At 45.2% G+C, this 16,518-nt stretch overlaps 1 protein-coding gene across 1 annotated transcript in view; it reads right to left on the minus strand.

Moving 5' to 3' along the window:
* Positions 1 to 16,518, minus strand: part of LOC135543760 (neurexin-2-like) — a 267,499-nt gene that overhangs the window by 243,149 nt on the left and 7,832 nt on the right. The window contains exons 3-4 of the mRNA XM_064971111.1: positions 14,563 to 14,724; positions 75 to 516 (exon numbers count right to left, since the gene is read on the minus strand). Of these exons, the coding sequence (XP_064827183.1) occupies positions 75 to 516; positions 14,563 to 14,724 (604 nt within the window). The remainder of the gene's footprint in view (positions 1 to 74; positions 517 to 14,562; positions 14,725 to 16,518) is intronic.

Below are 16,518 nucleotides of genomic sequence, written 5' to 3' on the forward strand. Positions count from 1 at the left end.
GTTGAAGCCTTATTCAATCACACCTCACGGGCCAATCAGAGCTTATAAGAACCTTCATGTGTGCTTCCCCTCACCCTTACGCCCCTCCCTCTGGAAGTCCACGTGGCACCACTCCCCATCGTTGACCCTCTTGTTGCTGGCCTTCATCTTGATGCTGCCAGAGCCCATGTCCATCACCAGGTAGAGAAAGCCGTCCATTAGCTCCATGGCAAAGTAATGAGCCCTGGCCTGCCTGTCCGGCTGTCTGTCTAGGTCCTGCAGACGTCTGTCCCCGTGGCTGAACAGCAGCAGGCCGCTGGGCTCCGTGGTCCGGAAGTCAAAGGAGATGGAGCCAGTCTTCTTGGTGTTCCACCTGGGCAGGGTGAGGTAGGAGGCGGGCGTGTCGAAGGTGACTGGCTCCAGGGCCGCCACATCCTCACAGCGGAAGGTCAGGTCACCGTGAACACTGACCTGAGGGTCCCGCTCTGCAGCCAGACGAGACAGCTCCAGTCTGAACTCATTGTTCTTGTAAACCACCTATAGGGACAGGAACAGGGGACAGGACTGTCACTGAGTGGGTGGCTGCGGAGAGACCAATTTCTGTCCTGTTATTGACCTCATTCCTCACTCTTTTCTGTGATTGCACTCAATACCAAACCTTAAGATTCAAGCAACAATTTGTCATTCATTGAAACTGTTTCTATCTATGAAATGTGACAAAAGATTTCACTGTGCAATTGTATATATTTTCTTACAGTCAGACTTCAAACAACAACATACATAATGCCATTAATCATTACTCGACATCCACTCCAGACAGATTACAGAATACATGACTAAATAGATTACAGAATACATGACTAAATAGATTACAGAATACATGACTGAATAGATTACAGAATACATGACTGAATAGATTACAGAATACATGACTAAATAGATTACAGAATACATGACTGAATACATTACAGAATAGATTACAGAATAGATTACAGAATACATGACTGAATAGATTACAGAATACATTACAGAATACATTACAGAATAGATTACAGAATACATGACTGAATAGATTACAGAATACATTACAGAATAGATTACAGAATACATTACAGAATACATGACTGAATACATTACAGTATACATGACTGAATAGATTACAGAATACATGACTGAATAGATTACAGAATACATTACAGAATACATGACTGAATACATTACAGTATACATGACTGAATAGATTACAGAATACATGACTGAATAGATTACAGTATACATTACAGTATACATTACAGAATACATGACTGAATACATTACAGAATACATTACAGTATACATTACAGTATACATTACAGAATACATGACTGAATACATTACAGAATACATGACTGAATACATTACATGACTGAATGGATTACAGAATACATGACTGAATAGATTACAGAATACATGACTGAATAGATTACAGAATACATTACAGAATACATGACTGAATACATGACAGAATACATTACAGAATAGATTACAGAATACATTACAGAATACATTACAGAATACATGACTGAATACATTACAGTATACATTACAGAATACATGACTGAATAGATTACAGAATACATGACTGAATAGATTACATGACTGAATGGATTACAGAATACATGACTGAATAGATTACAGAATACATGACTGAATAGATTACAGAATACATGACTGAATAGATTACAGAATACATGACTGAATAGATTACAGAATACATGACTGAATAGATTACAGAATACATTACAGAATACATGACTGAATATATTACAGAATACATGACTGAATAGATTACAGAATACATTACAGAATACATGACTGAATACATTACAGTATACATGACTGAATAGATTACAGAATACATGACTGAATAGATTACAGTATACATTACAGTATACATTACAGAATACATGACTGAATACATTACAGAATACATTACAGTATACATTACAGTATACATTACAGAATACATGACTGAATACATTACAGAATACATGACTGAATACATTACATGACTGAATGGATTACAGAATACATGACTGAATAGATTACAGAATACATGACAGAATACATTACAGAATACATTACAGAATAGATTACAGAATACATTACAGAATAGATTACAGAATACATTACAGAATAGATTACAGAATACATTACAGAATAGATTACAGAATACATTACAGAATACATGACTGAATAGATTACAGAATACATGACTGAATAGATTACAGAATACATGACTGAATAGATTACAGAATACATTACAGAATACATTACAGAATAGATTACAGAATACATTACAGAATAGATTACAGAATACATTACAGAATACATTACAGAATAGATTACAGAATACATTACAGAATACATGACTGAATAGATTACAGAATACATGACTGAATAGATTACAGAATACATGACAGAATACATTACAGAATACATGACAGAATACATTACAGAATACATGACAGAATACATTACAGAATACATGACAGAATACATTACAGAATACATTACAGAATAGATTACAGAATACATTACAGAATACATTACAGAATAGATTACAGAATACATGACTGAATAGATTACAGAATACATGACTGAATAGATTACAGAATACATGACTGAATAAATTACAGAATACATTACAGAATAGATTACAGAATACATTACAGAATACATGACTGAATAGATTACAGAATACATTACAGAATAGATTACAGAATACATTACAGAATAGATTACAGAATACATTACAGAATACATGACTGAATAGATTACAGAATACATGACTGAATAGATTACAGAATACATGACTGAATAGATTACAGAATACATGACTGAATACATTACAGAATACATTACAGAATAGATTACAGAATACATGACAGAATACATTACAGAATACATTACAGAATACATTACAGAATAGATTACAGAATAGATTACAGAATAGATTACAGAATACATTACAGAATAGATTACAGAATACATTACAGAATAGATTACAGAACACATTACATAATACATGACTGAATAGATTACAGAATACATGACTGAATAGATTACAGAATACATGACTGAATAGATTACAGAATACATGACTGAATAGATTACAGAATACATGACTGAATAGATTACAGAATACATGACTGAATACAAAACATCAGATCATAAATTGAATCTCCCTGCCTGCCACCCTGCCAGTCTGTCTGCCTGTCTGTCTTCATGCCTGCCTGTCTGTCTGTCTTCATGCCTGCCTGTTTGTATTCATGCTGGTCTTCATGCCTGCCTGTCTGTCTTCATGCCTGCCTGTCTGTCTGTCTTCATGCCTGCCTGTTTGTATTCATGCCTGCCTTCATGCTTGCCTGCATGTCTTCATGCCTGCCTGCCTGTCTTCATGCCTGTCTTCATGCCTGCCTGCCTGTCTTCATGCCTGCATGTCTGTCTTCATGCCTGTCTTCATGCCTGCCTGCCTGTCTTCAAGCCTGCCTGCCTGTCTTCATGCCTGTCTTCATGCCTGCCTGCCTGCCTGTTTTCATGCCTGCCTGCATGCCTGTCTGTCTGTCATGCCTGCCTGCCTGTCTGTCTTCATGCCTGCCGGCCTGTCTGTCATGCCTGGCTGCCTGCCTGCCTGCCTGCCTGTCTGTCTTCATGCCTGCCTGTCTGTCATGCCTACCTGCCTGTCTGTCTTCATGCCTGCCTGCATGTCTGTCTTCATGCCTGCCTGCCTGTCTGTCATGCCTTCCTGCCTGCCTGTCTGTCATGCCTGCCTGTCTGTCTGTCTTCATGCCTGCCTGTCTGTCTGTCTTCATGCCTGCCTGTCTGTCTGTCTTCATGCCTGCCTGTCTGTCTGTCTTCATGCCTGCCTGTCTGTCTTCATGCCTGCCTGCCTGTCTGTCATGCCTGCCTGCCTGCCTGTCTGTCTTCATGCCTGCACGCCCTGCCTGTCTTCATGCCTGCCTGCCTGTCTGTCATGCCTGCTTGTCTGTCTGTCATGCCTGCCTGCCTGTCTGTCTGTCTTCATGCCTGCCTGTCTGTCTTCATGCCTGCCTGTCTGTCTTCATGCCTGCCTGTCTGTCTGTCATGCCTGCCTGCCTGCCTGTCTGTCTGTCTGTCTGTCATGCCTGCCTGCCTGCCTGCCTGTCTGTCTTCATGCCTGCACGCCCTGCCTGTCTTCATGCCTGCCTGCCTGTCTGTCATGCCTGCCTGTCTGTCTGTCATGCCTGCCTGCCTGTCTGTCTGTCTGTCTGTCATGCCTGCCTGTCTGTCTTCATGCCTGCCTGTCTTCATGCCTGCCTGCCTCTCTGTCTGTCTTCATGCCTGCCTGTCTGTCTGTCATGCCTGCCTGCCTGTCTGTCTGTCATGCCTGCCTGCCTGTCTGTCTGTCTGTCTGTCATGCCTGCCTGCCTGTCTGTCTTCATGCCTGCCTGCCTGTCTGTCTTCATGCCTGTCTGTCTGTCTTCATGCCTGCCTGTCTGTCTGTCATGCCTGCCTGCTTGTCTGTCTGTCATGCCTGCCTGCCTGTCTGTCTTCATGCCTGCCTGTCTTCATGCCTGCCTGCCTGTCTGTCTTCATGCCTGCCTGTTTGTCATGCCTGCCTGCCTGCCTGTCTGTCATGCCTGCCTGTCTGTCTTCATGCATGCCTGCCTGTCTGTCATGCCTGCCTGTCTGTCTTCATGCCTGCCTGTTTGTATTCATGCCTGTCTTCATGCTTGCCTGCATGTCTTCATGCCTGCCTGCCCGTCTTCATGCCTGTCTTCATGCCTGCCTGCCTGTCTTCATGCCTGTCTTCAAGCCTGCCTGCCTGTCTTCATGCCTGTCTTCATGCCTGCCTGCCTGCCTGCCTGTCTTCATGCCTGCCTGCCTGTCTGTCATGCCTGCCTGCCTGCGTGCCTGTCTGTCGGTCTTCATGCTTGCCTGCCTGTCTGTCTTCATGCCTGCCTGCCTGTCTGTCAAGCCTGCCTGCCTGCCTGTCTTTCTTCATGCCTGCCTGTCTGTCTGTCTTCATGCCTGCATGCCTGTCTGTCTGTCATGCCTGCCTGTCTGTCTTCATGCCTGCTTGCCTGTCTGTCTGTCATGCCTGCCTGCTTGTCTGTCTGTCATGCCTGCCTGCCTGTCTGTCTTCATGCCTGCCTGTTTGTCATGCCGGCCTGTTTGGCATGCCTGCCTGCCTGTCTTCATGCCTGCCTGCCTGTCTGTCATGCCTGCCTGTCTGTCTGTCATGCCTGCCTGTCTGTCTTCATGCCTGCCTGCCTGTCTGTCATGCCTGCCTGCCTGTCTGTCATGCCTTCCTGCCTGTCTGTCTTCATGCCTGCCTGTCTGTCATGCCTTCCTGCCTGTCTGTCTTCATGCCTGCCTGTCTGTCTGTCTTCATGCCTGCCTGTCTGTCTTCATGTCTGCCTGTCTGTCTGTCTTCATGCCTGCCTGTCTGTCTTCATGCCTGCCTGTCTGTCTTCATGCCTCCCTGTCTGTCTGTCATGCCTGTCTGCCTGTCTGTCTGTCATGCCTGCCTGCCTGTCCGTCTTCATGCCTGCCTGCCTGTCTGTCTTCATGCCTGCCTGTCTGTCTTCATGCCTGCCTGCCTGTCTGTCTGTCATGCCTGCCTGCCTGCCTGTCTGTCTTCATGCCTGCCTGCCTGCCTGTCTGTCTGTCTGTCATGCCTGCCTGTCTGTCTTCATGCCTGGCTGTCTTCATGCCTGCCTGTCTTTCATGCCTGCCTGTCTGTCTTCATGCCTGCCTGTCGTCATGCCTGCCTGTCTTCATGCCTGCCTGCCTGTCTGTCTGTCTTCATGCCTGCCTGTCTTTCATGCCTGCCTGCCTGTCTGTCTTCATGCCTGCCTGTCTGTCTGTCATGCCTGCCTGCCTGTCTGTCTTCATGCCTGCCTGCCTGCCTGTCTTCATGCCTGCCTGCCTGCCTGCCTGTCTACATGCCTGCCTGCCTGCCTGTCTTCATGCCTGCCTGCCTGTCTGTCTTCATGCCTGCCTGCCTGTCTGTCTTCATGCCTGCCTGCCTGTCTTCATGCCTGCCTGCCTGCCTGTCTTCATGCCTGCTTGCCTGCCTGTCTTCATGCCTGCCTGCCTGCCTGTCTGTCTAAATGCCTGCCTGCCTGCCTGTCTGTATTCATGCCTGCCTGTCTGTCTTCATGCCTGCCTGTCTAAATGCCTGCCTGCCTGTCTTTCTTCATGCCTGCCTGTCTGTCATGCCTGCCTGCCTGTCTGTCTTCATGCCTGCCTGCCTGCCAGTCTGTCTTCATGCCTGCCTGTCTTTCTTCATGCCTGCCTGCCTGTCTGTCTTCATGCCTGCCTGCCTGTCTGTCTTCATGCCTGCCTGCCTGTCTTCATGCCTGCCTGCCTGCCTGTCTTCATGCCTGCCTGCTTGCCTGTCTTTCATGCCTGCTTGCCTGTCTGTCTTCATGCCTGCCTGTCTGTCTGTCTGTCATGCCTGCCTGCCTGTCTGTCTTCATACCTGCCTGCCTGCCTGTCTTCATGCCTGCCTGCCTGCCTGTCTACATGCCTGCCTGCCTGTCTGTCTTCATGCCTGCCTGCCTGTCTGTCTTCATGCCTGCCTGCCTGTCTTCATGCCTGCCTGCCTGCCTGTCTTCATGCCTGCCTGCCTGCCTGTCTTCATGCCTGCCTGCCTGCCTGTCTTCATGCCTGCCTGCCTGCCTGTGGGTCTAAATGCCTGCCTGCCTGCCTGTCTGTCTTCATGCCTGCCTGTCTGTCTTCATGCCTGCCTGCCTGTCTGTCTTCATGCCTGCCTGTCTGTCATGCCTGCCTGCCTGTCTGTATTCATGCCTGCCTGTCTGTCTTCATGCCTGCCTGTCTGTCTTCATGCCTGCCTGTCTGTCTTCATGCCTGCCTGTCTGTCTGTCTTCATGCCTGCCTGTCTGTCTGTCTGTCTGTCTTCATGCCTGCCTGTCATATATATATATAAATATAAATGTTTTTTACCCCTCCACTACCCCACTCTTCGCAGGACAAATATCTTTACGTTCTTTACAGCTTTTCTGCTACATATACATACATTTTACATATACATTTTACATATACATTTTACATATACATTTTACATATACATTTTACATATACATTTTACATGCACATTTTACATATAGTTGAAGTCAGAAGTTTACATACACCAAATACATTTCAACTCAGTTTTCCACAATTCTTGACATTTCATCCAAGTAAAAATCCCCTGTCTTATTTCAGTTAGGATCACCACTTTATTTTAAGAATGTGAAATGTCAGAATAATAGTAGAGAGAATGATTTATTTCTTACATCACATTCTCAGTGGGTCAGAAGAAATTCCTCCTGACAGAGCTGGTGTAACTGAGTTAGGTTTGTAGGCCTCCTTGCTCGCACACGCTTTTTAAGTTCTACGCAATCTTTCTATGGGATTGAGGTCAGGGCTTTGTGATGGCCACTCCAATACCTTGACTTTGTTGTCCTTAAGCCATTTTGCCACAACTTTGGAGGTATGCTTGGGGTCATTGTCCGTTTGGAAGACCCATTTGCGACCAAGCTTTAACTTCCTGACTGAGGTCTTGAGATGTTGCTTCAATATATCCACATAATTTTCCTGCCATCTATTTTGTGAAGTGCACCTGTCCCTCCGGCAGCAAAGCACCCCCACAACATGAAGCTGCCACCCCCGTGCTTCACGGTTGGGATGGTGTTCTTTGGCTTGCAAGCCTCCCCCTTTTTCCTCCAAACATAACGATGGTCATTATGGCCAAAGAGTTCTATTTTTGATTCATCAGACTAGAGGACATTTCTCCAAAGAGTACCATCTTTGTCCCCATGTGCAGTTGCAAGCCATAGTCTGGCTTTTTTATGGTGGTTTTGGAGCAGTGGCTTCTTCCTTGCTGAGCAGCCTTTCAGGTTATGTCCATATAGGACTCGTTTTACTGTGGATATAGATACTTTTGTACCTGTTTTCTCCAGCATCTTCACATGGTCCTTTGCTGCTGTTCTGGGATTGTTTTGCACTTTTCACACCAAAGTACGTTCATCTCTAGGAGACAGAACGCGTCTCCTTCCTGAGCGGTATGACAGCTGCGTGGTCCCATGGTGTTTCTACTTACGTAATATTGTTTGTACAGATGAACGTGGTACCTTCAGGTGTTTGGAAATTGATCCCAAGGATGAACCAGACTTGTGGAGGTCTACAATTTTTTTTCTGAGGTCTTGGCTGATTTCTTTTGATTTTCCCATTATGTTTAGCAAAGAGGTACTGAGTTTGAAGGTGGGCCTTGAAATACATCCACAGGTAAACCTCCAATTGACTCAAATTATGTCAATTAGCATATCAGAAGCTTCTAAAGCCATGACATAATTTTCTGGAATGTTCCAAGCTGTTTAAAGGCACAGTCAACTTAGTTTATGTAAACGTCTGACCCACTGGAATTGTGATACAGTGAATTATAAGTGAAATAATCTGTCTGTATACAATTGTTGGAAAAATTGCTTGTGTCATGCACAATGTAGATGTCCTAACTGACTTGCCAAAACTATAGTTTGTTAACAAGACATTTGTGGAGTAGTTGAAAAACTAGTTTTAATGACTCCAACCTAAGTGTATGTAAACTTCCAACTTCAACTGTACATGGTACTTTTATATAAAGCAGTCACATAACAATAATACTTTACCAAACATCAGCTCTTTAATCCCACCCATCAGCCACTCTCAGCCCATCCCACCTATCACCATAGACCTCAGCTCTTTAATCCCGCCCCTCAGCCACTCTCAGCCCATCCCACCTATCACCATAGACATCAGCTCTTTAATCCCGCCCCTCAGCCACTCTCAGCCCATCCACCTATCACCATAGACCAATCATCGCCCAACACTGCTCATTGTAAGGTTAATTTTAAGTGCATGTTGTGGTTTTTTAACAATTCTGCCTGCCTGCCTGCCCGCCCGCCCGCCCGCCCGTCCGTCTGCCTGTTACATGTACACTGTTCCTGTGTGCAGATGGAGGCAGTAGGCAGGCACAGCTGAACATGTTTTTCATTTTCACACCAACGGCACTTGCAGTCAAAAGCTGACTGACGCCCTGCTTCAGGGTGATAACTTTAGTGTCTCTCTGAATCAAAATACACAAGCAAGCAGCTTGGATTCACACGATACAATTACCAGTAATCGCCAGGCCAAAAAATACATCTGTGAATCCAAGTGAACCACAGTATGAAAAATGCAATTGTTGGAGAGTCAACTTCAGCCATAGGTGGGAAAAGTAGACATTAGTAAAAAATGTCAAAATGACACTCAATACCTCTCTCTTTTTTGGTAGTATCAATCATACTGATACAGACTCCTGATGCCTGTTACAGCGTAACGTTGTGTGATAGATATTGGAGGACTACATAGTATCAGAGCTAGGAGGTTTCTTTGGGAATTACTGATACACTTACACTACAGTTCAAAAGTTTGTGGTCACTTAGAAATGTCCTTGTTTTTGAAAGAAAAGCACGTTTTTTTGTCCATTAAAATAACATCAAATTGATCCGAAATACAGTGTAGACATTGTTAATGTTGTAAATGACTATTGTTCTTGGAAATGGCAGATTTTTAATGGAATATCTACATAGGCATACAGAGGCCCATTATCAGCAACCATCACTCCTGTGTTCCAATGGCACGTTGTGTTAGCTAATCCAAGTCTAACATTTTAAAAGGCTAATTGATCATTAGAAAAGCCTTCGCAATTATGTTAGCACAGCTGAAAACTGTTGTGCTGATGAAAGAAGAAGCAAAACAACTGGTCTTCTTTAGACTAGTTGATTATCTAGAGCATCAGCATTTGTGGGTTCGATTATAGGTTCAAAATTAACTTTCTTCTGAAACTCGTCAGTCTATTCTATTCCATGCAAGAAATTGCCAAGAAACTGACGATCTCGTACAACATACTCCCTTCACAGAACAGAGCAAACTGGCCCTAACCAGAATAGAAAGATGAGTGGGAGGCCCAGGTGTACAACTGAGCAAGAGGACAAGTACATTAGAGTGTCTAGTTTGAGATACAGACACCTCACAAGTCCTTAACTGGCAGCTTCATTAAATAGCACCCGCAACGTCAACAGTGAAGAGGCGACTCTGGGCTGTTGGCCTTCTTGGCAGAGTTCCTCTGTCCAGTGTCTGTGCTCTTTTCTTTTTATTGGCCAGTCTAAGATATGGCTTTTTCTTTGCAACTCTGAAGCTGCCAACGATGATATATTTTTTAAAGGCTCCGTGTCGTTATCCTCGTAAGTGGAAGGTGCTGGAGTATTGAAAACGGGAGATCCAATCATTTTGACCCCTATCTTCTTAGATTTCTTTGCATTACTTGTTAAACAAAATCTCTTTCTCTGAGCAATTGTATTGGTAGAAAATTATATAACTTGTAAAAAAAAAAATGTTACATACTATATAGCTCAGTAATTGTAGTATTTATTTGCTAATCTTTTGCTAATCTTAATCAAGGGATCCAATCATTTTGGATCCCAATGTAGATCCCACTGCATATTGTTCAGCCTGTTATCACATGTACGTTGATCAGTAATTCCCTTCAGACCCATCCTAGCCCTGATATACAGTATCGTCCACCAATATCTATCCTGGTTTATTTGACAGTGTATCAGTATATTGGTATTGGGAATCCTGTAAAAAAGACTTCAGGAAACAAGGACAGTGAGAAGCACTGCTCAGTCAATAAAGAGGTGGACATTATTAATAAATGAAGGGGTCAACTAGACAAAGACAGAGGGAGGGATGTGCTGCCTGGGAATCCATGAAGGAGATCAATGTCTAATTTGGCTGTCAGGATGGTAAAGCTAAGACCTCACTAACACTGGCACAGTATTCATTACACATGTGCTCTGTCTGAGAGAGAGAAGGAGGGAGGGAAAAACAGAGGGAGAAAGAGAGAGAGAGAGATGGGGAGGGAGGGAATATATATATAGAGAGGGGGCGGTAGAGAGAGAGAGAGAGAGAGATGGGGAGGGAGGGAGAGAATATATATATAGAGAGGGGGTGGTAGAGAGAGAGAGAGAGAGAGATGGGGAGGGAGGGAATATATATATAGAGAGGGGGCGGTAGAGAGAGAGAGAGAGAGAGATGGGGAGGGAGGGAGAGAATATATATATAGAGAGGGGGTGGTAGAGAGAGAGAGAGAGAGAGATGGGGAGGGAGGGAATATATATATAGAGAGGGGGTGGTAGAGAGAGAGAGAGAGAGAGAGAGATGGGGAGGGAGGGAATATATATATAGAGAGGGGGCGGTAGAGAGAGAGAGAGAGAGAGATGGGGAGGGAGGGAATATATATAGAGAGAGGGGGCGGTAGAGAGAGAGAGAGAGAGAGATGGGGAGGGAGGGAATATATATATAGAGAGGGGGTGGTAGAGAGAGAGAGAGAGAGAGATGGGGAGGGAGGGAATATATATATAGAGAGGGGGCGGTAGAGAGAGAGAGAGAGAGAGATGGGGAGGGAGAGAATATATATATAGAGAGGGGGTGGTAGAGAGAGAGAGAGAGAGAGAGATGGGGAGGGAGGGAATATATATAGAGAGGGGGCGGTAGAGAGAGAGAGAGAGAGAGATGGGGAGGGAGGGAATATATATAGAGAGAGGGGGCGGTAGAGAGAGAGATAGAGAGAGATGGGGAGGGAGGGAGAGAATATATATATAGAGAGGGGGTGGTAGAGAGAGAGAGAGAGAGATGGGGAGGGAGAGAGAGAGATGGGGAGGGAGGGAGAGAATATATATACATAGAGAGGGGGCGGTAGAGAGAGAGAGAGAGAGAGATGGGGAGGGAGGGAGGGAATATATATATAGAGAGGGGGTGGTAGAGAGAGAGATAGAGAGAGATGGGGAGGGAGGGAGGGAATATATATATAGAGAGGGGGCGGTAGAGAGAGAGAGAGAGAGAGATGGGGAGGGAGGGAGGGAATATATATATAGAGAGGGGGTGGTAGAGAGAGAGATAGAGAGAGATGGGGAGGGAGAGAGAGAGAGAGAGAGAGAGAGATGGGGAGGGAGGGAATATATATACATAGAGAGGGGGCGGTAGAGAGAGAGAGAGAGAGAGAGAGAGAGATGGGGAGGGAGGGAGAGAATATATATACATAGAGAGGGGGCGGTAGAGAGAGAGAGAGAGAGATGGGGAGGGAGAGAGAGAGAGAGATGGGGAGGGAGGGAATATATATACATAGAGAGGGGGCGGTAGAGAGAGAGAGAGAGATGGGGAGGGAGGGAGAGAATATATATACATAGAGAGGGGGCGGTAGAGAGAGATAGAGAGAGATGGGGAGGGAGAGAGAGAGAGAGATGGGGAGGGAGGGAATATATATACATAGAGAGGGGGCGGTAGAGAGAGAGAGAGATGGGGAGGGAGAGAATATATATTTATAGAGAGGGGGTGGTAGAGAGAGATATAGAGAGATGGGGAGGGAGGGAATATATATATATAGAGGGGGTGGTAGAGAGAGAGATAGAGAGAGATGGGGAGGGAGGGAGAGAATATATATATAGAGAGGGGGCGGTAGAGAGAGAGATAGAGAGAGATGGGGAGGGAGAGAGAGAGAGAGAGAGAGAGGGTGTATAGGAAGGTCACAACGAGGGTGGGGGGTGGAACCTGCATTATTCAACAGAATAGACAGTCTGATGTTCATATACAGGTAGACATGCTATTGTATAATTCAAGGCCATAACTACATTCATACCTGACTAATTACCATAATGTACAATGCCAGGTGATATGCAGAGGTATGCAAATGAAACACAGTTATGGCTCACAGCGATGGCTACACTATGGCTCACAGCTATGGCTACACTATGGCTCACAGCTATGGCTACACTATGGCTACACTATGGCTCACAGCGATGGCTACACTATGGCTCACATCTATGGCTACACTATGGCTCACAGCTATGGCTACACTATGGCTCACAGCGATGGCTACACTATGGCTCACAGCTATGGCTACACTATGGCTCACAGCCATGGCTACACTATGGCTCACAGCTATGGCTACACTATGGCTCACAGCGATGGCTACACTATGGCTCACAGCTATGGCTACACTATGGCTCACAGCGATGGCTACACTATGGCTCACAGCTATGGCTACACTATGGCTCACAGCGATGGCTACACTATGGCTCACAGCGATGGCTACACTATGGCTCACAGCTATGGCTACACTATGGCTCACAGCTATGGCTACACTATGGCTCACAGCTATGGCTACACTATGGCTCACAGCCATGGCTACACTATGGCTCACAGCGATGGCTACACTATGGCTCACAGCGATGGCTACACTATGGCTCACAGCGATGGCTACACTATGGCTCACAGCTATGGCTACACTATGGCTCACAGCTATGGCTACACTAGGGCTCACACTATAGCTCACACTATAGCTCACTCTATGGATCACACTATAGCTCACACTATGGCTCACTCTATGGATCACACTATAGCTCACACTATAGCTCACACTATGGCTCACTCTATGGATCACACTATAGCTCACACTATAGCTCACACTATAGCTCACACTATGGCTACACTATGGCTCACACTATGGCTCACACTATGGCTACACTATGGCTACACTATGGCTCACTCTATGGCTACATTATGGCTCACACTATAGCTCACTATGGCTCACAGCGAGGGCTACACTATGGCTCACAGCTATGGCTACACTATGGCTCACAGCTATGGCTACACTATGGCTCACAGCCATGGCTACACTATGGCTCACAGCGATGGCTACACTATGGCTCACAGCTATGGCTACACTATGGCTCACAGCTATGGCTACACTATGGCTCACAGCGATGGCTACACTATGGCTCACAGCTATGGCTACACTATGGCTCACAGCTATGGCTACACTAGGGCTCACACTATAGCTCACACTATAGCTCACTCTATGGATCACACTATAGCTCACACTATGGCTCACTCTATGGAGCACACTATAGCTCACACTATAGCTCACACTATGGATCACACTATATCTCACACTATAGCTCACACTATAGCTCACACTATAGCTCACACTATGGCTCACACTATGGCTCACACTATGGCTCACACTATGGCTCACACTATGGCTACACTATGGCTACACTATGGCTCACTCTATGGCTACATTATGGCTCACACTATAGCTCACTATGGCTCACAGCTATGGCTACGCTATGGCTACACAGCTATGGCTCACACTATGGCTCACACTAAGACTACACTATGGCTCACACTAAGACTACACTATGGCTCACTCTATGGCTCACTCTATGGCTACACAGCTGAACACTTAGAGCACTGCATGTGTTCACACATTACAATCTGTCATTAACTAGCAACTGAAACAATTGACAAATATAAACATGTTATGTTCTTCCTGTGTGATGCACTGGGAGGTTTAACATCTAAATTCCAAGTGACGCATTCCTCAATAACAACAAAAAAATCTGTCATGTTAAAAAGTGAATGGTGTTTGTGAATGTGAACACAGCTCAATGAGGGCAGTTGACCAGTACTTACGTCTTTGAGACAGCCCATGAAGTTATTGCTGACTGGGGAGCCAGGGAGGTCAGCCGTGTTGGGACTCCCCCCAATGTAGAAGAAGTCATCAGAGCCCAACATGGTGTAGTCCTCCTGGGTGTAGCCGGTGGTGGACAAGATCCCATCCACAGAGACAGTCACCTGGGTGGCCAGAGAGAAATGGAGGTATGGAGAAAGTGGGAGGAGGAAAGAGAGACACAAAAAGGAGATGTGGAAAGAATTTGAATTCAACATCAAATGAAAAAATGCACTGCTATGTTTTTGCGTTAAATGCTGGCCTTTACATTTGGTTGAATTCTCAGCTGTAAGAGTCATGAGTGCAGTTGGATGGCCCAGCCATTCTCAGAAGCTTCCTCCTTTTTCTCGATTCTCGACGGATAGGCAGGGTTGACGACAAGCAAATGATGATATAATCATTCCATCAATATTTTGGATTTCAGTACAATATTATACAGTATATCTAAGTATGTCTGTAGATGTGAATTTGAGATGACACCCATTTCATGACAGATACAGTAGTTCATCATTGGAAATGTCCGCCAGAGGATGTAATGTTCCTTTCTCTACCATAAGCCCCCAGCCTCCAACCAGCCTCACAACTACAGACCATGTGTAACCATGCCAGCCCAGGACCTCAAAATCCGCCTTCTTTACATGTGGAAAAGCCTGAGACCAGCACACTGATGAAACTGTGGGTTTGCACAACCGAAAAATCTCTGCACAAACTGTCTCAGGGAAGCTCATCTGCGTGCTCGTCATCCTCACCAGGGTCTTGACCTGACTGCAGTTCGGCGTCGTAACGGACTTCAGTGAGCAAATGCTCACCTTCAATGGCAACTGGCACGTTGGAGAAGTGTGCTCTTCATGGATGAATCTCAGTTTCAACTATAATGGACAAATGGCAAATGGGTTTGTTGGGCGAGCGGTTTGCTGATATCAACGTTGTGAACAGAGTTCCCCATGGTGGAGGTGGGGTTATGTTATGGGCAGGCATAAGCTACAGCCAATGAACACAATTGCATTTTATCAATGTCAGTTTGAATGCACAGAGATACCGTGACGAGATCCCATTGTCGTGCCATTCATCACCTCATGATGCACGGCCCCATTTTGTACACAATTCCTGGAAGCTGAAAATGTCCCAGTTCTACCATGGCCTACATACCTCACCAGACATGTCACACATTGAGAATGTTTTGGATTGACAGCGTGTTCCAGTTCCCTTCAATATCCAGCAACTTTGCACAGCCATTGAAGAGGAGTGTGACAACATTCCACAGCCCTATCAACTCTATGTGAAGGAGATGTGTCACGCTGCATGAGGCAAATGGTGGTCACACCAGACACTGACTGGTTTTGTGATCCACACCCCTACTTCTTTTTTAAGGTATGTGTGACCAACAGATATATATCTGTACCCCCAGTCATGTGAAATCCATAGAGCCTAATGACTTATTTCAATTGACTGATATCCTTGTATGAACTGTAACTCAGTACAATCTTTGAAATTGTTGCATGTCCGGTTACTAGTCCAACACTCTAACCACTAGGCTACCCTGTCACCCCTGCCATATGAGTTCTGTTATACTCACAGACATCATTCAAACAGTTTTAGAAACTTCAGAGCGTTTTCTATCCAATAGTAATAATAATATGCATATATTAGCATCTGGGACAGAGTAGGAGGCAGGTCACTCTGGGGACGCTATTCATCCATCGTGAAAATGCTGCCCCCATCCCTAAAAATTAACCAGTAAAAGGGCTAGCCTATATCAATTAGTGTTAGCATTCTAGCTAACATAACATCCATCCAAAACATATTTGTAAGCGTACGAGAACCACCCAAAAATATTTTTTGTTTAGAATGAATAAAAACGTAAATCTAGGCTGGGCGCAGATGGCGATGTGGTTTTCACTGCCGCCAGGAGTCGCGAG

The sequence above is a fragment of the Oncorhynchus masou genome, chromosome 8, assembly GCF_036934945.1.
Source record: "Oncorhynchus masou masou isolate Uvic2021 chromosome 8, UVic_Omas_1.1, whole genome shotgun sequence".
Taxonomy (NCBI): domain Eukaryota; kingdom Metazoa; phylum Chordata; class Actinopteri; order Salmoniformes; family Salmonidae; genus Oncorhynchus; species Oncorhynchus masou.